General features: G+C 48.1%; 1 protein-coding gene across 6 annotated transcripts in view; it reads right to left on the bottom strand.

The window, feature by feature from the left end:
• Positions 1-24126, bottom strand: part of NRP2 (neuropilin 2) — a 90371-nt gene that overhangs the window by 27185 nt on the left and 39060 nt on the right. For all 6 annotated transcript variants that reach the window (XM_075093718.1, XM_075093719.1, XM_075093713.1 and 3 more), the window contains exons 8-12: positions 16773-16917; positions 16139-16488; positions 14896-15040; positions 11055-11171; positions 8333-8485 (exon numbers count right to left, since the gene is read on the bottom strand). In XM_075093718.1, coding sequence (XP_074949819.1) covers positions 8333-8485; positions 11055-11171; positions 14896-15040; positions 16139-16488; positions 16773-16917 — 910 coding nt within the window. The remainder of the gene's footprint in view (positions 1-8332; positions 8486-11054; positions 11172-14895; positions 15041-16138; positions 16489-16772; positions 16918-24126) is intronic.

Below are 24126 nucleotides of genomic sequence, written 5' to 3'. Positions count from 1 at the left end.
ACCAGAGACGTGAACTTAAAGCCCCGTTCCTGAGCATTGAAAGACAGGTCCTACCCAGAGAACAGCAGCTGACCTTGCTGCCACTCAGCAGTCTGGTGACATCCCAGCCCAAGGGAAATGTATCAGTGGTTGCACAGCCACTGGCCCTGCCGCAAGTTTGTCACTGCCAGGGAGCTGAGCTGAAACCAACCACCATGAGCTACACAGCTTTCTAAAATAAATTTAGTATAAGACAGCAGAAAGATTTGCCATCACTCTACTCCTGGGATGTATGATCAAAATATTGCAAAAGCGTATCCACTCCATATGAACTTTCACTGATTTTGCTGCGTGAAGGGCAAATCTGTCCCTGACCGGTCATATAAAGAAAGAGCAACATTTTCCAGCAATATTTTGCAGCACCTATGAAATGTACTTGGGCCACTTGGCACTTTATGCCAACAAGGAGTAGCAGAAAAAAAGATGAAAGCATGTTTGCCCACTCCTGCTTGAGTGAATCACTTGAAAAAGTACCATGCCGTTCTCTAATGGAGGAGTGTTCTTGTGATTTACCTTGGAGTGGTAGTGGTGGAGGAGATGTGGGAGATAAACAAGTGGAGGAAGAAAAAAGAACAAGCTGTACTCCATGCCTAAGGAGCAATAAGGCATAATAAGTCATCAAGGTCTCCTGAATTAAATTCCTCTTTTTGTAATTCACTACAAGCCTCTTCAAAGAAAAAAGCAACAAGAAAGAAGCAGCAACAACAAACAAGGTAGAAGAGAAAATCAGACTATGATCATACAATTATCTCACAGCTGAAATGGTCTCATAGGCAAATCCTTAATAAAAGCACCAGCCAGGCTCAAGAAGGATCAAATCCAGATCCTCCAAGTTCAGAACTGACCTTTGGTGCCAGTATCTAGGCAGCCTGATTGAGTACAGGGATGCAAGCCACCCTTGGATCCACCCAAAGCCCACAGCTGACTATGTTAATTGTGCACCTGTACACCCCGCTATGATCCCCACTCCTCACGGGGAGCCGCTGCTACCCAGCCTCTGCCGCTTCAGCAAAAGCGCCTGTGTGCCTCTGAGTCACACCCCTCCCACCAGGGATGACACCAACCTCCAATTTGTTCCCATTCCTATCGGGCCATGAAATCAAAGAAACGCCTGAACTGCAGCCAAAACCACACAGGCAAACTGCCCCTGGCAACCACACAGGCTCCTTCAGAGCCGCAGGAGCCCTCCTGAACGCTGCATCTTCTGTGCTCCCTGCCCACTGCTCGCTGGGTCCCACAGAGCTCTCCAAGACCTGCTGGCAATCCCAAGAGCTGTGGGGAGGCACCCAGCTGCTCCCCTACAAGTGGCAGTGGGTTTGGGTACGATGTACTCCTTCTCCTGGTAACAAAAGCTTCTGGAACGGAGAGTGGTGCACAAGCAGACACAACTTTCTGTATCATTTGAAGATTAAACGGCTAGATTACTCCAATGGCTAGTTGGACGTTCTGAAAAGCCCCGCGAATTTGCTGAGATTGACTGAACAAGGCCACTGTGGAGCTAATTGTTGGAACAGCGTGTGGGAGCCTGGTGGTTCCAGTAGTCACTTTGTTTGATACATTAAATGGAAGCCTTTGGCACAGAAAGCACCTGAAAGGCTGATTTCTCCTGCTAAAACACTTGAAGGGAGCCTTGCAACGATGAGCTGATCAATTCTTCCAGGATCAGAAATGCATTTTAATCTCATTCCCAGAACTTTGCTTTGCAGCCTCTATCCAGCTAACACAGCAGCTACATCCCCCACTGAACTGGCACTGGTAGTTCAAAGCGCCGGCTCAGAAAAGGCAGGACAAACTTGCACAGGCATTTTAACCTACTGCTGTTTTTGCAACTGATGCTACAGCATAAATCTCATGGAAGATTTATGGGATCATCTGGATGTAAGGGAGCCAGAGGAGCGTGAATACGCAACCATCCCCAGCCAGACGATGGCAGAGTCACTTGTATGTGCACGGCAGTGAGTCCCAAATAAATCACCAGCCGGGCCCTGCAAACAAACCATCTGGCCAACGCAGTTTCCTCTTGGCGCACCCATTCCCTCCTGCTAGCAAGCCATCTGAGAGGACATTAGGGGCAGCAGGGGATGAAGCCTGGCGGTTCAGGTCAGGCTGCAAGCACGAGCCATGGCAGCCGCCCCCTCTGCAAGGTCAGCCTGCCTGTGCTTGGATCCTGTACATCTCACCCCCTCTCCCAAGAAAAGCACCTTCCTTCTTTGGTCTCAGCACACATCTGGAGGTTTTCCAGCAAAACATGTTGGGCAGGATGTACACAAGCAATTACTGAGATTTCAGATTCCCTCTGCGCTTCCCCCTCACTGGATATTGTCGAGTTACATCTGCTGCTCCTATGGAGGACCCACGCTGAACTGCCTTCACTTAGATCCCTCCAAAGGTCACTGCACTCTTCATTGCAGAGTTTGTTTCACAGTGTGTCTTCGTGGCAGCACCACAGCCCACCAGCAGCCACCTCTTGCCTGCCAAATCCCATAGGTGACTCTGCTCTGGGCCCTGCCTGCTGCCTGCACAGCCCCAAATGCCACCCTTGACCTTGCTGAGTGTCAGGGCTGGGGAGACATCCCAGCTGGGCCAGATCCTGCCATCTTTCTGGGGCATGTGAGCTGGGAGGCTGCATCAGCCCTTGCCTTTCCCAGGGCGCAGATCAGCTCAGATCCCCTCAAGACTGCAGGATGCTCTGGTAGCAGTGGGATGGCAGCTGCATGAATATGCAGATTGAAATTGGATAGTTATTATATTTTTAACTTTTTTGGCAAATCATGCAAATTTACCTCAAAAGGCTGCCACCGTAATTTCAGTGACAGGCCTCTCCTCAATGACAGACTTTCATTTACGGAGGGAAATCAATCCTCCATAAAACTAATATTTATATTAACTAGATCACGGCGTCTGCTGGAAAATCCCCTCAATTTTGATTATGTGTTAATTAGCCTGCCAAGTCCTTGCCATTTCAGTCTCTAAATCAGTCCATGAAAAGGCATAAAACCCCACACCTGCCCAGAACCAAGCCCTCCGCCTGCTCTCCAGAGCCTTTCTAATGGACGGGCTATTACATCCTCTCTCTTAATTAAGCCTCACGTCCTCAACAGCACGGCTCAATTGTGAGTCCCACTGCCTCCCCCCGGGAGTGCAGGGAGGGCACAGTGTCCCTGACAAACCAAATGCCAATTAGAGCCTGACATTTGTGCTAAGTGAGCTGCTTGCCACCGTGCTGCTTCCACCGCCAGCCTGGCAGGCACCCTGCATGCCCCTACATGAAAGGGTGTGTGCAGACCCACCCGTGCCCAGGGTTTGTGCACACACAATTAAAGGCATTAACTGAGCCGGCGCTTCCACCGCACAGGCTGCATATTGCGACTTGCTTGCGTGCCTACATGCTTTCCCTAATCGGGCTCTGTGACTCACAGGCTGCTAAGTCACTGCTGCGAAGTGATGGAGTGATGCACGTGCTAAGATTTGAGAGACAGTGTCTTGCTTTCTAGAGAGCATTCCAGCCCGGTTTTATAGGCAGTGTGTGTCACTGGTGTTTGGGTCCAAAAAGTGACTAAGGACTCAGATAGGCAAACCACGAAGAAACGGATAAGCCCCAGAGGAATGGTTTCTTCTCCTCTGACCAAGTGAGCAGGAGCTTTGCTGGCAATTCAGGAACAGACTCTGCCTGTGCCCCTTCTCTCATAAAAGACAGTACAGACACGAGGACAGCCACAGCCCGGCCACAGCCTGGCCCTAGCCTGCAGCCAGGGTGATCGCACAGCCCAGTTGACACTCAGCAAACCTCCTGTAATCTGGATGCTGGGACATCCCAGCTCCACCATGCTGTGGGCAGCCAAGGCACAAATGACTTTTTAGGGTTTGCTGCCCTCACTGTGCAAATGAGGGTCAGGAGAGACCCGTACAGCTTTGCTGAGAGGCAGTCTGCACCACACATGGGGGAGCAGGGAGAGAGAGCCAGGTATGTGGCCTCCTTCCCACAGTGTGCAGCTGCTCACTCCTTGCACAGAAGTGCTTGACTTTCACACCACACCACATGCAAAACTCCCTCCTGGTTCAAAGGGGACATGATTGACCCTAGAGGTCAAAATGTGTCCCCAAGGCACAGGCCCTGAGTAAGTCTCATGAGAGTAAGTGCATACCAGCCCTGCTCCATTAACACCATGAAAACCTTTCTGCTGGTTTGGACGGAGTAGGAACAAGGCCTTCAGGCAGAAGTTCTCATGGGTTGCAGAAAAAGGAAACTTTCCCTTTTAAAGATCCCATGGGAAAAACACAGGAATGGTAAAGGGTCACCATCAGCTTAAAAACAGCTCAACATTTGTTTTCTTTAAAAAATAAGCTCTTACGAAACTTCAGAGCACTACAAACATTCCTCTGCTGGAAATGCTTTGAAACAAATAAACCTTTCCCTGCAGTGCCTGCAGCCCGAATGAGCAGCATTCCTGGCCCTCAAAGCCAGCGAGGCCACGGCCCACAACAGAAGCTCTCACTGGGTTTTTGCAGCCCAGTCCAAGAGCTATGTGGTCAGGAGAGCTGCAGGGTTAAAATCGCTTCCTTTCCTCTGTGCATGTACAGCTGCCAACATCCAGACAACACAGGGTTCGCAATGCTGCCAGGGCTCTGACCCTGATGCCATGCTCACCTGAATGAGAAGCAGTATGTGGTAGAGGTGCAGACCCCACAGTGCTCTTCTAGGACCACAGGTATTTACTTAATGACTGCAAGAAAAGGGGAGGGGAAAAAAAATGGGCAAAATACACCAATTCCAGCTTTTCAGTGGTGGCTTATTAGCATAGCATCACTGAGAACAATGCAACTACACCTACCAGCTAGGGTACGACACAGAATCTTTACACCCTTCAGGTCCAAGACCCCACTGAAATTCAAAGATGGTGAAGAGTTGAGGTGCCCAACTTACCAACTCAGATTTATTTTCAGGTCTTAAGAGCTCTGTCTTGACACCAATGGCACATTGCCATTGCGTGCAGCAGGAGAGGAGATGAAACCTCCTTGAAACCTGAACTTGTTGCCTCTTGAAGCTTGCTAGGTGCAGCTAAGGGGAATCTTCCTACACATGGGAAGCATCTGAAAATCTATAGAGAAAAAAATCCTGGCAATCTCTTGTGGGGCCATGGAAAAGGGAGCAAGAGTATTTTCTAGTCTTGCAAAGGGCAGGGTAACAGCTGGAACGACGCTGGGTGTCTGCCGAGTTGGGCACTTTGGGTCCACTTTCACCAGTCAGGTCCCCAGACATGTAACAGGAGCCTGCAGGAGAGGACGTGGAGCTAATCCATGGTGTGAAGAGCCCAAGGAACACAGGGCTAAAAAAAGAAATGCAGAGCTGCCTGAAAGAGTATCTTGGAAATAAAAATAGTGGAATGAGAGCAGTGGGTGTCTTGTCAGTCTCGAGAAGTTCTCTGCGCCAAAGACGAGGAAGAATTGCATGCGGCGCATAAAATCAAATTGGGAGATATCTAAGGAATTCAGGCCTGTATCTCAGCAGACTTTTCTAATCAAGTGCCTCACAGAGGATATTTCACCATGGTCATTTCCTTCCCCCTCCCTCTCATGCAGACTGAGCCAGAGGTCCTCCTTTTATTATTATTTTTTTCCCTTTTAATTTTATTTTTTGTTTTGCCATTTTCAGAAGAAATAGCAATGCATCCCACATGGGTCTTACAGGCTCAGCACACTTCCTTGCTACTGTGGAGCAGCCACAGCCTTTAGTCTAGGCCAGCACCTTTAAATCAGAGTAAATTGGGCTCCAGCGGCTTGCAGTTCCCCTTAGCTTTTGCCCTGCCCCTGAACCAAGCACAGCTGCTCTCCTTCACCCAACTGCTCACCCTGGGGTGGGGAATTCACAAGAGAAGACCACCCTGAACAAGGGCTTTTCATTCCTTGCTCCCTGGAGTCTGAAGATGAATTTTCTAAGTAGAAACAAAGTGCTGGAGGGAGTGCGAGGGAAAGGCAGGGGAAGAATGGGGGAGTGTGAACCAAACAATGCTTCAATTATGTTCTGCCGATGGGCCAGCATTGCCTCTTTTTCATGTTTTTCAACTTGCTTTTAAAAGCTGTGCGGGGAGGAAAAAAGCAAATAGTTGCTTCCTTTTGTGTCATGTCTTTTTAATTTCTAAGACTAGGACGAAAGCGAGGTGCGGCAGCAATGCCTTTGCACAGTGGCCCCTCCGCAGCCCTGCGCTCTGTGGGCAAGGTAGAAGCGTGGCTGCAGTGAGGGTGCATCCTCGTCCGACCCAGCCAGGAGGCTGATTCCATGGCAGTGCCAACAACAATCCCTCAGCCTGTGCCTGGTGTCTGCTGCTGACTTCCTCCATTGCTGTGGGCAAGTCATTTCAGCCCCCTGCAGCTGCTACCTCCTCCTCTTCCTCCACCCGTACTGCCCATGGCTTGCCAGGCAGGGCCTGAGCGCCTGTCTGCACCTCGTCGGTGCTTTGGTGACTGGCTTAGCACAGCACCGTAAGGGAGAGCTCTCCACACTGGCACAAAGACAGATCACTGAACTCAGTAGGAGAACATTCCCCTGGCCACAGCAATGAGGTTTTGCAATTCTGATTTCTAACTAAGAAAGAGAAGAAAGGGTAGAAGAAGAGTAAAAACCAGAACTGCGTGCTGAGCTGTGTGAGGCAGCACCAACCTCTCCTGGGCTGTGCATGCGCGCACACAGGCACGCGCACAGAGTCTTCTAAGAAACTATGGCCAACTAATTGTAGGGAGACTCGGGGGAGAGGAAATGAAATGAAAAATTGAGTCTGAGTTATAAAAATAAGTAATTTTTATCCTACTTGCAGGAGGCTTATATTAATTAAACATTATTACAGCGAATGAGACGGGGAGGGTTATTAAGTCTGGGGCTGGCTGTAAGTGTTCTCTCCTGTTGCCTGAGGCTCCACTGAGCTCCAGATATTAATCTTCTAAAGCACTCAAATGCTGAAGAGATAAACACTTGAAATATGAAAATGTTTTTCTCCATAGCAGACACTGTGACCCTATGTCACGCCAAAGAATTTGTCAGATGTCCGTATAGGCTGCACTTACAGCATTACCATGTCTCTTAGAAAAATGCCGAGCACCTCAGGAGCTGCAGAGAGAAATGATGTGTGCATTTGCGTGGGGTTGATTTGTGTGTGGAGCTGTAGCAGATTCTCCTCTTCCCATATGTTTCTGGAATACATATTTTCCTCTTTAGCACTGCCTACCAGGTGTTGGCTGCATGGCTTTCCAACTGGCTGGCAGCACTGCCAATCTGGCCAGCGCCTCTGCCAGGTGGCTAACAGGTTCGCCTGAATGTTTGCATCTCGAGACTCAACCTTACTGGGGAGGGGGGGGAGGAGCCCACAGCATGCACAGCTCCCTGGGTGCATGGCATGCAGACACTGGAGTCACCAGGCATCAGGGCAGAGCTGAAGACAGGTAAGATCAGCCAGCTCTCCCTGGCAGAGCCTTGAGTTTCAGAAGCAATGACTGATAGTGAAGTAATGCTGTGGTGGTACAGTCTACTATTATACGGAAACTGGCAAATGTTCTTCCTGCCATCCGTGCCACAAAGTCAATGAGGGTATGGAAAGGGCACTAGTCCCGGGGTGAGTTCCAAGATGTGAAGCTGAAGAACTTGATCTATCAACCACTCTGCCAGAGGCAGGCTCCCTTCCAACCCGTGCCAGCACATCTCAGTGAGGTCCTCCATAAATTAGGCTCTGCCACATTCATGCAAATCTTCTGCTTCCAAAGCACAGAAGAGAAAAAGAGCAAAAGTCAAACAGCAAGAAACTGGCATATTTCAGCATTCTTAGGGCTTAGCTCATCCTTCACTTGGAGGAGGCTGAAATCCAGCCTATGCAAGCCAGAGTGCAGAATAGCTGAAGACTGTAGGAAATCTGAGCAACATATGGGAGGAAGAAATGCACCTCTAACAAAAGAGGAAATGCATTCTGGGGAAAAAGCATTGGGTCCTACAGAGGACATTTGGATCAGGATGTGGAACAAAGCCCAGGCTAACCTTCACAGTCACAGGGGGATTCAAAGTCCAATGTCTGATTCACGGCTATCTCAAGAGGATAGTTAGTATAATTCAGTGCCAATGGTCACAGTCCTATAAATAAGTCATGAATCATACAGCAAAGCATCTGAAAGCTTCCACAAAAGAAAACGTTCAACTCTGCACAGCCTTCACAGCTCTTGATAGATGTGCAATTATCAGCCATACTGTTCACATGGAGGAAGCCCCATCAGCTCCCTCTTCCCTGCTTTGGTATGGTATTAACCATCTTACCAGGCACAGTCTCAGGGCTTGGTTCAGAGTTGCCAATCCTGGTGCTTGTAGGCTTAAAAGACCACGTATAACCTGTTGCCAAGTCATGTGACCAACCACAGAGGTCTTCAGGGAGATCAAAGTTGCAGTTGAAGTTTGCAGGGAGGTGGAAATCTTATAAAAAGAAATAGAAGCAAAACAAAGTTGGATTAAAAAATGACCTACCCATAAAGGTTATTATTAAAAAACAACCCAAAACTAAAATAGTTTGCAAGACACAAATACTGAAGAAAGCTTGAAATCTCACTCACACTGATGCTTTTAACCTATCTCACATTTCATCAGCTCCAGGGATCAGCTTTAAGTTCTGCATCATCAAAATGCTCACACCACGTCCTGCAGCTAATCCACCAAACTAAGCAAATATAAAAGCAGGTACCAAATGCTTCCAGACTTTAATCAGCACCTTCTCCTCATCCCCTAGAGCGGTCAAATATTAAATGCCTTCTTAAATGTCAGGGAAGAGCACTTCCTGAGTGCCCTGTGCTCATCAGTTCCTGCACTGGCTCCAAAAGGAGAATCTCAAGTGCTCCAGAAAACCAGCTCCTGAGTGACAGATCTAGCCACTTACACCAGACGGGAGCTGTCTGTCAACGTGGTGAGCTGTCACTCACCACTTCCTACCTTCTTGTGGAAATGTTACCAGGGGAAATGCAGGGCCACCATGAGCTCAAGCTTTTGGATCCTAAGTGAAAGGAGCCAGCCTCTATTTCTAGCTCCACTATGGACTCACCACATGGTCTTTGGGAGAGCCATTTAACTTTTTATCTGTGAAACAGGAGCAGAGCTAATTCCCTTGTGTCAACAGCTTTAAAAACTCTGGAGAGCCTTCCTGGAGAGACAAGTCTGTGGGCAGGAGGGCACATGCCAGGGGTTGCATGTAGCAGTGAGGCAGCTGCTAGCTCCTTCGGTCAGGGAAGCAGCCATAAGGCACGGAGGCTGCAGAAATGGCCTGAGACCATCCCAAGCACTCAGCAGACATGCACGTCAGAGCCCAATTATAGGCTGGGTTTTTCCTAAGCGAAGAGGAAGTTTTAAATGACATTGCTCACAAAGTGAGCGATAGCTCAAAGGAGGTGAGTGACTCAAGTGATAGGCATCAGGGGAACTTCGCTGTGAGGGGCAGAGGGCTTTCTTTACATGCTCCCACTTAGAAATAAAACAATGCAGTTCATGGATCTTTTTATTCCAATCTAATCTCATACTCTGGAGACCAAGCATTGTTACTGTTTGGCTGTCATAAATCTGATTGTCCAGAGAAACATACTCATTGTTTATGGAGTATGAGAATGAAAATTGTTGCTAAATCTGAGGGAAGCTGATGGGAAGGCTGGTTCCACGCTCCATGGCATAGTCTGCTTGCTCTCTTGCCCTGGACTGCACCCAGGAATCGTGTTGTTGCAGAGACTATTACTGGCCTAAATTTCCTCTTGGCACCTTCTCAAGTGCCTCAATGGTAGCAGGGTTGCACAGGCTTATCACTGAGGCAAAGCAATGAGAATCAGGCCCTTTGAGCTACTTCTGCAACTTCCGTTTCCAGAACTGAACTGAAGCAGAATCCCAATGGGAGGTGCAAAAAAGCCAATTAATGTTCTTTTAAAAATGTATTTATTTTAAAACCCATTATTTTTTTCTCTGGGACTGGAAGCTGAAGTGACAGAAGTCCTAGGAGCTATCTCAAAGGTTAGCTTTTCTTCATGAGGTTTCTCATTGAAGTCCTTGTGTAAATGCCCCAGGCCCAATGCTGAAGCCCAGGCTCTGCTGTCATGCCCTGGGGCATGCATCTCTTGCACACTGCACTGTACAACTAACAAACCCTGCACAGCTGTGCCATGCTGTCTCCCCTTAATCTGGACATTTCATAAGCTTTAGATGCTCATGTCTCCCTTGCAAGGACCAGAATAATATGACATCTGCTTTTACAGGTAGGAATCTGAGGCAGAGAAGATTAGTCCCCTCCCAGCACTGGCTCTTAACAAGCACAGCATGTAGTCTAATGTAACATTCAGCCTCTTTTATAGTCAGAAGAGGCAGGCAAGCACCACAGATACCAAAGCATTTCCTGTACATCTGACAGTCATCTAAGATGGAGGGGACACAAACTCCCACCTGGAGTTAGTGTTCCCTTTTCTCTGTTGTGTGCACAAGGAGCCGAGACTGTCCTCCTAAATTTTAAGCACCAGATATTAGGGAAGATGATCCTTAACAGATAGGTGTTCAGGACATCAGTCTTCTCTACATGTAATTTACTCCCACAGCAGTGACGTCTGCAAAAGGAACCCTGCATACCAGGCAGTATGAATCTCTCCCCTGAATCACCTTCTGAATTTATGACACCCAGCCAAGGGGATCTGGAACGGAGGTGGCTCTAAACAGGGCACTAAGTGACTTTCTTCAGGTCATGGAAGGAAGCTGGGAGAGCAGCTCTTCAGGTTTCATACCCTAGGGATTGAATTAGCTGTTATCTCTTGCTCTTGCATCCTTCCTTGATATAACTTATCAGATTTTGGCAGGTTTTGTTTGTGTGTGTTTTTTTTTTTTATCTTGGCCTATCGCTAATTATATTACTCTAAGCATTCCAGGAATCAGCCCCATGTATAGGAGCTAATGGGAAGATAAGAGTATTTGCTTAGCTCTTAACCCACCATTTATTGAGATAAAGATGTGCTGCTCTGATACTTACCCTCCTCTTCTCCACAGCTATCACCACACTCGGTTGCCTCTTCATCAGTTGGGTATGGAGTGGTGGTCTCTTCGCTTTTCAAAGTGGGCACCATTGTCTCTGCAGTGGGCTTTACATCTGATAAAAATGGAATAGAGATGCTATTTGCAATAGACAGTACAAAAAGCCCAGGTAGGCGGAAACAAAGCAAAAAAACCTTTTTCTCATGTTCTTATAAAGGCAGGAAGAGATAGAGCAAGAATACCATGAAAATTCCATGTGCCACAAATGTCAGCATGGTTTGAACTTCAAGTGAACTGGCTGTTTCCGTATGGGAGTTCCTTTGATTTAGCGTTCCCTTTGGACAAGGCTCTCCTCTAGACATACATACTACTTTTTCTCTTAATTTTTTAATCTACACTGGTGTCGGCAATCCGCTTAGCTGTCATTACTAGATAAGAGAGATCACAGGCAGAATGTATTTTTCTTTCATGAAGGCATATGACACGTTAAAAAAACACACACAACATTCCCACCAATTGTGCCAATTTATAAAACAAGTCACTCAAACCCACAAGCGACATAACCGCAAAAGGACCCAGAGGATGTCCTAGTGCGCTCTGGCTCACTGCAGAAAGCATCTGGTTTCACACTCCAGGCTCCTGACTTTGCTTTCAAAGGGTCTCTATCCAATTTCCCTCTCTGCGACATGGCCTGTGTGTAACAACCTCCAAGCAGGTGTCGGGAAATTTAAGCAAGAAAGGGAAGGATATTAAGATCACCAATAAACAACATTAGGTTCCAGCAGTCTTTCCCTTTAGGGGTGCATTAACTGGAGTACAGCAGGCTTGATTCCTTCCACTTTTAAAAAGAGGCTGCTTTGCTCAGCTATGTGTGATTGTGTTTCTTTGTTGGCACCCTTCAGGATATCATTTAATAAAGCCAGAAGCAGGAGGAGTGACTAAATACATTGAATATTTTCCATAGGACCCTTTCTAGCCTTTTATATTCCTGTTATTAAACATGTTGTGCATAAAGTCTCTGGATTTTTTACTTTTTTTTTTCCCACAGTGGCTGTCTTTTGTTCAGGATAAAATACCAAATAACCTCAAAGTCTTTTAATTTCTAAGTTCAAATTTGTTACAACCCCATAAAACTCCAAACACATCCAAGAAGCAAATTGCAAGCAGCCAGGCACAGAAAAACATCATAAAAAAGAAAAGAAAAAAAAAAGCAGCAGGTGAAGGCAACTTATCAAAAGCTGCAAGTTATTTAGAGCCGGTACATTTTTTCAGGTTGTTGTTCTTGTATATTGAGATTTATAGCTGAAATGTGACAATGTGGAAGGACCTTGAAAGCCAAGTCCCATACGGGACACAGATGCTGAGTGGATGTAAATCAACAGTGTTGCATTGCCCTGGACAAGCCGCAGAAATATATCTTGAAAAATCAGTTACCATGGCAGAGCTGCAACATGATGGTTACAAGAGATAATGAAAATAGCAGGGAGGACAACGTGATGTGTGAAATGGAAAGTGAAAAAAGAGGTCTTGCTTGCTTGCTTTCTCTCTCCTTGGCCCAGCAAGTGTCTGTTCAACTGGTGGTAACTGCTGATCAAAATGCAAAGTCACTGAGCAATTGAAACCAGATGTTTGGAACTTCAAAGGAGAGAAAAGCAGCTGCAAGTGAACATTCATCAATCTCCACTCTTCAGAGAAAAATTTTGGCAGGTCTTTGAAAGAAGCCAATTGCCGACTGTCTGCTTCCCGATTTTTGAGTTACTAGCCAACTAGTTTGTGAGCCCAGTTGCTGTTACCTGTTTGACTCAGTAATTAAGATGTTCGTTGCTGATAAGAAATAGGAAGAACTGGGCAGGGTACACATGGGCTTAGACCCTCACTTGAAAATATTTTCAATCGGCTTGTTTTAATCCATTTCTTAATCTTGTTCAAAGCAGGTGCAATTGCCTGGTTTTCACAGCCAGTTCTGTAACATGCCTGGGTCCACCCAGCAAAGGAGGGCTGTGTCTTGGCGTTGTCAAGGACCGCTGCATGTAGCCAGGCTGGATTTAGCATGCAGATAATGCCATGGGCTATCTCTGCTCCCCAGGTTGCATCAGGGATATAAATGTTTTTCATAACATGGTGAATCCACAAGATTACAAGCCCTGCTCTGATTACAAAGCTGAATGTCTGTAGATCAATAAAGCTACGAATATTTATGACTTGGCAGTTGAGTTTTAAACATTACAATGTGCAAATGATTAGACAGCCACACTGGGAAATGACCATAAAGCACCCTGCCTGGAAAAGCACGGGCTGTTGCTGCTGATATTGAAACTGAGCGTAGACATAACTGTAAAAGCAACTTTGGACCAAAAATAGCACCAGAAGTTGAAGACGCCAAACCCTTCTTATTCTCTAATTTGGAGGAGTGCAATGACATGTACATGGTCGGAGGTCTCGTGCAACTGCCTCACTTTGCAGCAGTGATGCAGTGCTGTGATGCACCAGCCATCAATGGTCTGCAGAGATCTGGCAGCTGGAGACTCCCAGGAGCTGCAGGAAGCAGCAATGTGGGAGCTGCCCGACTATTTCTGCATGGAACCTCAGCTCTCGCTGCTTGCATGAAAGCCACCGCGCCTGCTTCTCCGACAACATCCCAAAGATATTGTAAGATTTAAATTAAGATCTAATCTTGATTTAAAGTTTAGATCATTTACAATGGATTCCCAGTCCAGGGGAAGACTTGCCATTGACTTTAAAGGTGACAAATATTCATTATTAATTGTAGGTACCTGTGTTGTGTGATTTGCTGTTAAGTGTTTGCAGTGCATCTCACAGCACATCACAGGAGGAAAGGGCAGTAAAGACTCTACAAAAGGGTGGAAAAAAGCTCCGTGTCTTTTAAGCTTCCTCGAATGGGAATTCTTACAAGAAAATGCCTTCTACAGATGTGTTTATAAAATGGAAATCATACCTCTTTATTACTGACATCTGGACACCAGATTCAGATTTAAGCAGATTATTAAAAAATAAAACAGATTTTAAAAAGGGGCAACTAGCCCTTGGCACTGAAAAGCTAGCATCAGACTCAATGAGCTGTTTGGTAATTTTTGGCTTTTGGGGATGAAACTATGGAGCAATCAATCACCACTGAGCCTCAGAGGGTCAGAGGCACAACCTCTACTGCTCCCAGTGAGTGTGCTACAGGGAGTTTTCACCTCTGTATTAAAAATAATGGTGGCTGCAAGGTGAAAAACAGGTGGGAAAAAAGTGAACAAACTTCCCTGATTTTAGGGATTTCTCTACAACATTGTGGAGTTAAATCCACAACCTTGCCTGCAAAAGGATTTCTACATGGGGTTCAATGAGAGAAGGACAGTTGTTTTTACAGTAAAGCCTTATTGTGGCAGCTCAAGGTACCTGTATGGGTCACTTCACCCCTGTCCTGCACTTCTGCTTCTCTTCCTATTTTTTGTCTTATCCATTTGGATTAAAAAGCCCAAATGTTATCTAACACAGAGACTGGGAAAGCCTGAACAAATCTAGATAAAAGATCGGAAAGGAGGGAGAAGGGAGTCTGGGACAAATCCCACATGGGGCTCTGTGTGAAAGCTTGGATTGAGATCCAAACATTGCAGCTACATCCTACATCAAGGCCAGTTCTTTTAAAGGTGGAAGTAAAAAGATGTGGTCAGGCCACACTGCAGGTCCTGCCTTCATGGCTGCAGCCTCCCTGCCACGGCATGGCCCTGAGATGGGAGAGCTGGGAAAGTAATAACTTTACACTTGCACCTTGCTGTTTTAGTGCCTGCTGTGGCCCCGATGGAGCCAGTGGGCAGAAGCGCAGGGGGTCCTACCTGTCCAGTTGCAGCCCAGCACCTCCAGGCGCATTCCTATTCCGGCTGGGGACCACCTCTCTGGGTGCACTCGAATGTACTGGGCAGGAACAGGGTCAAATCTCCGGACTTCAGGGATATCGTAGTGGATGTTGCCTTCAAAAAGCTATGGAGAGAGAGAGAGAAAAAACAAAAAAAGGCAAGTTATGTGTGCATCCCACATAGTTTGAAATAGTTTAGCTATTACAGTTAGCTGTCCGACTCCAGGCCAGTGAATCCAGCTGAATAGAAATTGGGCTGTCCCTCCTCAGTTTCAAGAGGACCAAACAGGCTGTTTCTAAGAAACTTGCACAATCTCTCTTGGCCTCTGCTTTATATCTAGGGGTCAGATTCTGATCCAAGCCACGCAGGGGAAACCTGGGAAACATCCACTAGCTTCACATATAAATAAGATCAGATTTGTCCTTTGGCAAATAAAGAAGCTACTGCATGTTCTAGGATAGTGTAAACGCTCAGTTTTCTTCACAGCCCAAGTACTGCTGCTTTTCAGCTTACGTGCATGAACTCAAGTCTGTGGGGAATAAACAGAGGGCTATAGATAGCATCAGGCCTTCTAAGATACTTCATCTGTAGCATCAGGAAAAATTAAAACTTACCCACATTTTCAGAAGCAGATGAGTTTGCATAAAAACAGAGCAGGAAGTAGCAGAGAATTCATTTATTACTCAAGCACCCTGCCACTCCCATACCGCTAAGCAGAAGGATTATGGGGAACTCCAACGATATGGGAAAAATACAGGGAATTTCAGAGTCACACCAGTGTGGCAAAAGGGACTTCAGATATAGCAAATTTCCCAAAGAGAAGTTGTGATTCATCTTTTTCTTCCAGAGGTGCAAGCCACAACAGCAACACCTTTCCCCTTAAAATACGTAATTAGTTTGTGTCAAACATAATTGAACACACCATCTTGTTGGCTCTGACATGCAGAAGCTGGGAGGACCAGAAGGTGATGTCCACATCCCCAGGCATGGTCCACAATAAGAGATGAAGGGAAATTACTATACCTCGGGCAAGGTGGAACCTACAGCCTCTAGTACAGCTTAGGAGCAGGACCAGGGGAATATAACCTGGGATTTCAAGGTGACAACCCAAACTCCCAGGGTCTCTGTGGGCAGAGACAGCTAATTTCCCAAGACCCCATCAGGCAGACTGAAGATATCCAGAAACATATCTTGTTTTGCAGCTGCTCCAGGCAGTGCCTACCTTGGCTTGCATTGTTTTGGGGTCCTGGATGAAGTCCCAGTCCTTTCCATTCATGCTGTAGGCCACCTTAAACTTCTTCACAAAAGAGCGGGACTCAGTGGTGGTCACACTGTCCCCTCCACGAGCCCCCTGGATAATGACGCCTTTGATATTCTTCGGGACACCAAGGTCCACCTGCAGCCACTCCTCCCCAGGCTGGGCTTGGGGGATGCGGGGAAACCAGCCTGAGCGGCTGCTCACCAGACGGGCCATACTGGGAGACCAGTCGTAGCCTCTGATGGAAGAGGCTGAGATCTGCGAGTCAGGGATGAGGCCAGAAAGCATTCCCAGCAAGTTGGAGCAGGGCGAATCTGCAGGGAAGGAAAAGGCTTGAACAGCTGGGGCGGCTGAAGGGACGACTTGTGGTTTTACCCGCAGATTTAAGCTCTGGACACTAAATGACCACCAGCACTGGGCACTTCCCTCCTGCCTTTGGGGCCTGGGTGCCTGTCCCACCAAGCGCATCCCTTGGGATGGCTACCTCCATGCTGCTCACAGTATAACCATTCCCACCCCAAGCAGCTATGAGAGTTGCAGGGGACAACACCCTGTACCGAGAGGAGGGCTGAGGCCAAGGGGAGGAGGGGTCCCTCACCAGTGATGCGGCAGCCATACAGCTCCAGCCTCAGGGCGATGCCATTGTGCCAGCTCTGGGGACGGATGCGCACAAAGCGTGTGAGCACCGGGCTGTGGATCTTGTTGAGAACCACCTCGGTGGCATCCTCGTTGGCCTGAAAAGTCTGCAAGGGAGAGAGGGCACATATATGGTTACATCCTCTCCAGGCAGAAAGAAATAACCAGATCAGCAGTTGAAATAATCTCAGCAGGGAAAAACGAGGAGAGGCTTTCTGGGCAGAGCCAGCCTCTGGCCAGGGCAAGCACCCAGGGGCAGGCAGAGAGAGCTGGGCTGCTGGCAGGACAGCATGGTGGATGGATTCGCCCATTAGGCAGGAGACCCAGGAGCTTGCTGCCCTCACACCACCTTGCTTGGTGCCTCTCACTGCATGCCTGAGGCGTCTCGGACTATCAGGCCACAGCTGCTTTGAGCTCACCCCCAAATCTAGAGCCACTCCAACAGAGACGACCAGATGTCCATGGACACTGCATGAGATCTTGCCCCTCCTTCATGGGTAAATGGGCTCACATCCTGACACGTCCTCACACCGAACTCCACCAGGAAACATCGTGTGCAAGCACTGACATGAGCAGGGAGGGTGCCGCCTCTGCCTGGGGCGACAAGCTGCTGTCCCGGCCAGCCCCTTGCCCCTGCCTCTCCGGTACACATGCAGCCTGCCACACAGAGACAGCTTTTCAGGAGAGTTTATGATCCGACATGATATGAAAAGCCTGCTGCCTTACCAGATGGCCATAATCAATAACTACCAGATGGATGTTAGATCCACCCCTCCTGTCCATTATTTTAATAGGCTGGACAAGGATTGGATACTTGTGTTTCTGTTTCAGGCTGCAAAGCTATAGTGGGGAAAAAAAGGGAGGGGAAGTGGAAATACCCAACCTGAGGGTAATTTTCAGCCCTTTCTCTGTCCTCAGCATAAAGCACTAAAGCTCACAGACCGAACCTGCAGGCATTGCTTGCTTTCCCTCCAAGCACACAGGCTCTCAGGACAGGGCTAGAGCATCCTCCAGTCTCAGCCACACCCACGCTGAGATGTTGGCTGGGCTCTTCTGCAGGCTCCTACCCTGCATATGCCATGCTAAGCACAGGAGCTCCCGCTAAGTTTATCTCAGAGAGAAGCAGGAGAGTGTAATCTCTGGTACTGATCTCCTTCTGTTGGAGGCAAGAGTCAAACAACTTAACTGCAGATCCCTGTGATCCAGGGCAGAAAAAGGGATGAGACTGTATTCTGTCCTCTCACCTTGAACAGTGATTAAGAAGCATTTTATAAACCTCCCACTGCTCTAGGCCTTCAGATGGCACCTTACTGCTCTTCTCCCAGGATCCAGCATGCCAGGGTGTGCAGAGGGTGTTTGCACAGAGGGATGGTGGCTGTTCGTGGCACCATAGCCAGCTCTGGGCTGCCCCTGTGCATCACCATCCAGCCTGGGATGGCAGCACTCCTGCCAGGGCAGGGAGCAGCCTCCCCACAGAGGGCCTTGGTTTCAAATCTGGCTGGTAATTGGGATTTGGGGTTGATGCGAACTTGGGCAGAAATGCTAATCTGGAGAATATATATCATGCCGCTACCATTTAGCGACACAGCATGGTTTATGTGTTTTTAATATCCTATTTTATCCTGTCTGACCCCACTTCCCATCCTTTTCCTTGCTCAGCAGACACCAAATACCCTTTTTTCCAGCAGGAGGGCTGTAAGAGTGGCTACTGTGAAACACTCTCCAGGCATGCATGTGTGTGTGTCTTGTAAACCTGGGGAACACACACACAGAGGCTGAAAGGATACATTTCCACACCACAGCAAAGCCTCCAGCTTTATGTCAACACAGAAGCTGACATACAACACCTTACCTCTGAACCTAATACCAGAGGACAGGAAATGTTTATCTGAGCCAATGCAACTATTTTAGCACAAGAAGCAGCACGTTAGGTCAGCCCAAATGTCCCCCTGTCCCACGGGGCAGCTCCTGATGGCGGCCCCAGCAGATGCCCAGGAGCAGCAAGCCTGAGGAGGGAGTCTTCTCCTGGCAACCTCTCTTCACTTCCCACAATCAGCAGTTTGAAGACTCCATGAGCCAAAGGTTGCATATGGACCAGCATGTTTAACAGTCACTGACAAGGTTTGCTGCTCTTTTCGGTTTAACATATTTCCAGTTTTGTTCTTTTTTAGCTCACTTCACGCATACAAGCGTCAGGGGCCAGAATCCAAATTTACACCAGCATAATTTGTTGCTGACTTCTGCAAAGTCAAGCTTGACAGAAAGCAGAGGCAGGACTAAGCCCAAAAACTTTATCACTACCACATGCATGGCTGAAATAATCTTTTACATGACCTTAGTCCCAACCACCTGCTTCCAAGGAGAACAATCTCATTTCTGCATTAGATTTGGGGGCCAGTAATTTCCTCAGACTAGATAACATTCAACAAGCTATGTAACTCTGAATCGGGGCCTTGACACTCCAGACTGCCAATTTATGAGGGCAGAAACAGCACCTGACTTCCAGCTCTAGTATCAGCCACCTTGGCAGGATCTGCCCCAGTGAACCTTGTTTCTGAAAAGCCCCAACAGATCATAGCAAGTCATTGCTTTGCACCCCATTCAGCAGAATAGAAAGGGGCTGTTTTCAGAGGGCAGGTGCTTAGTGCTGTTAGAGAAGCAGGGTCTTCCCATGCCTGGCCTTTCAGCCTCCTTCCCAAGTGGAAATGCGTCGCAAGCCTGCAGGTCCTGATGCTGCTGACTGGGGTCTGACACTGAGCGTACGGTTTCTCTGCACTGAAAATGCTGACCCCAGAGCCCAAATGCACTGTGAAGAGCGTCCCATTGACTTGAACAGGCTCTACATCATGCCTCAAATTAGCACTCATGGCATAGGAAGAACTAGCAGGAAAAATGTGTGAAATTGGGAGTGCCAAGAAAGCAAAGATTTCTTTCCCCTTACCAAAATAGAACATTGCTATTCCTCCCATCCTATCTGCTTCTCATCCCACTCAGCACATATTTTGAGCCAAGTCTTTGAATGGTGTAAATCAACATATTGCCATCGAAGTATAAGGAGTCACAGTAATTTACACCAGCAGTAAAAAAAAATCTGGCTGTGATCTAGGGAGATAGATAGATACACACTCAGCAGAGAGCACACATGCGCATGCATACGCACACGCGCTGAAGGGTGACGGAGCCAGAAGACAAATGGGAAAACCATTAACAAATTAAAAGCACCTTCCAAGAAGCAGTCAAGGGAAATAATTTTCACTGCTGCATCAAAAGGCTGCCCATCCTCTCCCCGTATACTTTATGTTTACTTCCATTTTAGTCCAGTCGGCAGGTCTACATGTAAAATTAAATTGATAATCAATGAGAGCTGACCTGCTTAATTAATTTGCTGCAGAAAGCAAGTGGTGGGAGATGATGTCTAGGCTAGAGGAGGAGCAGGCAAATTCTCCGTGTGCACACACATACAGGCGCCACACCAGCACTTACAAGTTGTATTTCTGACACATTGGAACTGCTGCAGAGCAAGGCGGGGATTTCTGAAGCTGCATTAGTTCCAGTGGGTATGGGAATTTTGCCATTGACAGAGTTTGGAATGAAGGGTTAGAAGGACAGGGAGACAAAAAGTGCTGTGAAGCCGAAGAGGCAGCAAGTCAGGGAGGGGGCAGGAGGTAACCTCTCTCCTGCTTTATTTATTGTGCTGCTTGGCCAATATGCAATTTCTTGGGGAACTAAAGAAAGCGGCTGGGGGAGGCAGAGGAGAAGGCCAAGGATGGCAGCAGCCCTGACTTTGTCCATATGTATGTGTCTCTCTGGGCTCACTAGATTTACTGCAGGATTATGTTACTCCCATGGAGACAGAGCCCTGGAACAGAGCATGCTAACAGGATTAGGGCTTCAGGATTGAGACAGAGAAGCATGAAGGAGAAAAGTAGGGGAGATTATTTTCCTTGTCAGATAGGGAAGGCATAAAATGGGGCATGTTTGATGGTGGGAGGATTCTGGCTCAAGTGGAGGGTGGATAGTTCTGGATTTATTAAATCCAGGAACAAGGAGGTAAAAGAAAAATTATACTTGGCAACACTCAACAAAGAACAGCAGTCTGGGCAAGGCACAGTATGCTGGCCAGTACTGTGTCTTTGAGAGGCTCCACTCAGATCTAGGAGTCACCAGGGACATGAGAGGCAGCATTCTGTTAGCCTGCAAAGGAGATATCAGGCCCAGAAGTACAAAGCTGCAGCCATGCTCAGAAAGCCAGGGTTGTAATTCTCCCCTGGTACTGCACCAAAGGTGAATGCACGGGGCTGCCTTTCCCAAAGCCTGATGTCTTTGTTCTGCCTGCAATAGCAGCAGAAGCAGGCTGGGGACCTGGGGGCGCTTCTGGGCAAACCATCTGCACCATGATGTCTCTGTGCAGAAGCACTTGTGGCCTTTTGGCTGATTACACAAGCTTTTCCTGAGTTTTCCAGATAAAGAAGCCACAGGACTGAAAGCTTTCCTCTCCATCCCCAGGTGAACAAACACAGAAGACCTCATTAAGAACTGAAAGGACAGAGAAATGCTCCTAAGGGAAGGCACAAGGGTCTCCAAAGGGCCATTCCCAATATTCTCTGCCAGCACCAAACACCTCTGACGTCCCCAAACCCATGCACATCTGAGATATTTGGCTCTTTGCAGCAATTCAACCTGTCTTCTTGCATCCACCTAAAATACCACCCAGGAAGGCTAGCTGATAACAAGCACAAAGCTGACAAAATGAGTAGGAAATGGAAAATGCACATCAGCTGGATCTTGCTGCCATTTCTCATCCATTGACTTCTCAAAGCAAATATTTCAGTTGCATCCTCCCATTTTACACACAGAGCAATGGAGGCAGCGAGAACACCCATCACATTCCCAACCCCCCTGAATCCTGAAACCCATCCTAGCCCCCAGTACCTCACCACACTAGATGATCCCTGTGAGCTGACCTCTGCAGTTACTAAGATGCAGCAGCTCAGACCACATGGGAACTGGAACCCGAGACCCTACAAAGGAGGAAGTGGACCAGAATGGATGAGCAATTTGTTTTCCAATAAAAGTCTCATAGTTTAGTCTGTCTGAAGGAAATGGCCAAAACCAAAAGGTCAAATCCTGCCAGGTGTTCTTTTCCTTCCTTGGGTTCAAGAATGAGTTGTTTTCGAACGGCATTTGCAAACTGCTAGATAAGATCTCAGCACATACACCAGAGTCAGAAGATAACCTCTGGGGCCATCAACCACAGATGACACAGAGGGGGATATAACAGGCAGGCCAAGAGCCAGAGCAGCTTTCTGGGGCAGGGGTTGTTTGGCCTTGTCCCATGGGGATGCGCTGGTGGGTAGTGAGGGGCAAGTGTGGGCAACATGTGGTGGTGGCTGCTTTCCTCTCCATCCCCCCTCAGGGGACACACAGAAGACAGCTCTACACCTCTGGCCAGGTCACTGGGTTAGCCTCTCTCCCTGGTCCCACACCCCAGGCAAGGACAGGGCATCACCCCCTAGACAGGAGGATGTCTGGGCTGTGCTGGGCTGGGCTGGGCTTTGTGGGGAGCAGGCTGCCAGGCAGGGGGAAAGCTTTCCCCATTTCTCTCACCATGAGTGCCAGCAGCTGAGGACTCAAACGTAAGCCTTCACGTTTCGCAGGGAAACACCCTGGCCCTACTCTCCTCCATAACGCCAGAGGGAGGGAAAGTAGGTGGGCAAAAAAGCGGAGGTCAGCACTCCCCATCCTTTGCAGAAAGCGCCACCCCCTCCCCACCTCTCCTGCACTCAGTGGTTTTCTCTTGCTTTAGCTCCCTGATGAAGATGTAAATGTCAGCTGACCCGCCTATAACATGGCAGAGCTTTGATTTTGGCCCACATATCTGGCAGAAATTCAGAACAGTGTTTGATACACCCCATATGCCTATGTGTGCATGTGCATATATATGTGTGTGTGTGTGTGTATATATATATATATACACGTATATATCTGCATGTATATAGAGGAATAGAGAGTCCCTGTCTGTCCACCCCTTCCTCTCCCTCCCCACTTCTCATGGCACCAAATCAAGCTGCGGCAGACTTGACAAATCTATTTGGCATGGTTCACTCCACCGTTGCAGCCTGAACCGTGCAGAGCAGCGCACTGACGCAGGGAGGAATCTGCACCTTGAATACAGACATCTGGGACTTTGCCTAACACAGGAATGGTGGAGATTCACATGGGCAGGGAATGTGGGGCCAGAGCCCCCTGGCATCAGACCTGTGAGAGAGGGGCTTTGCCCTGTCCCTGCTGCGGCTCAGTGGCTGGCAGCAGGTCGTTTGGCAGGAAAAGAAAGCAGTCACCTGGATGCAAGGGGTAAGAGAGCCACCAAAAAGCAATTACTTATCCTCCAGCCTCAGGAGGTGTCTGCTAAATTGAGGCCAGAATATGGGAATGAAGTGAGACTGGAATAAACGAGTAAAAAAGGAGATTTTTTTTTTTCCCTCTTTTTTATGAAGAGAGAAAACAGAGCAGAAAAAGAGCTGATAGGACTCAGGGGCCAAATCCTGAAATGGTGGCAATTCACATGGCTATGGGACTGCTTTGTGTTGACACCAGCCAGGCTTTAGGGTCTTGCTGGAGCAATGCAAATTGGCCCAGCAGCACTGAAACCAGCCATGCTATCCTGCTTTACCCTCACTGAGGAACCAGTGTCCAACGCCAGCGACTGCAGGGATGGGACATCTACTCTCCCCTGCAACTAAAAGCACCCTCCAGGCCAGGTATCTGCCCGAGTTAGACTCCAAAAGGTAAATTTATTGTCAGTGGTTATTTGAAACACTGAACTGTGTATTTAGCCCATCTCTCTGCCTGGCATGTTGCCAATCTTCCATCTGCCTCAGCTTGCAGAATCTGTCCCAGTGAGGCCTCAAACTCACCCATTTCCATGGGGTGCCTGGGATGAGGAGAGATGGCCCTGGTCCACAGAAAGGTCTGCCATGGCCAGCGGGAGAGCACAGAGCCTCCAAACCAGTGCATGGCCACAGCATTAGGGCTATACATGAGCTCTGCCATGAGCTGCAGTCCCAGAGCCAGCCTGCACGTGGTCTGGGGGAGCCTGGCTGCTGACTCTTCTATGGGGTGCTGGGCTGCCCTGTGCCTCCATTTCCCTATGTCTAAAATAGGACTAGCTCCACCTCACTGGCATGCAAGGAGCTTAAATTCTCCAAATATTGGAGGTATGAGACCCTGCTAGGGGCCTCTGCATAGGGAGGACTCATTCTGGGAAGCAGAGTGAATTTGAACTGTGAGACACACTTGTGGGGAAGGGGAAATCA

The sequence above is a fragment of the Phalacrocorax aristotelis genome, chromosome 5, assembly GCF_949628215.1.
Source record: "Phalacrocorax aristotelis chromosome 5, bGulAri2.1, whole genome shotgun sequence".
Classification (NCBI taxonomy): domain Eukaryota; kingdom Metazoa; phylum Chordata; class Aves; order Suliformes; family Phalacrocoracidae; genus Phalacrocorax; species Phalacrocorax aristotelis.
The sequence above is the reverse complement of the archived record's forward strand: the minus strand, read 5'-3'. Positions and strand labels throughout refer to the sequence as shown.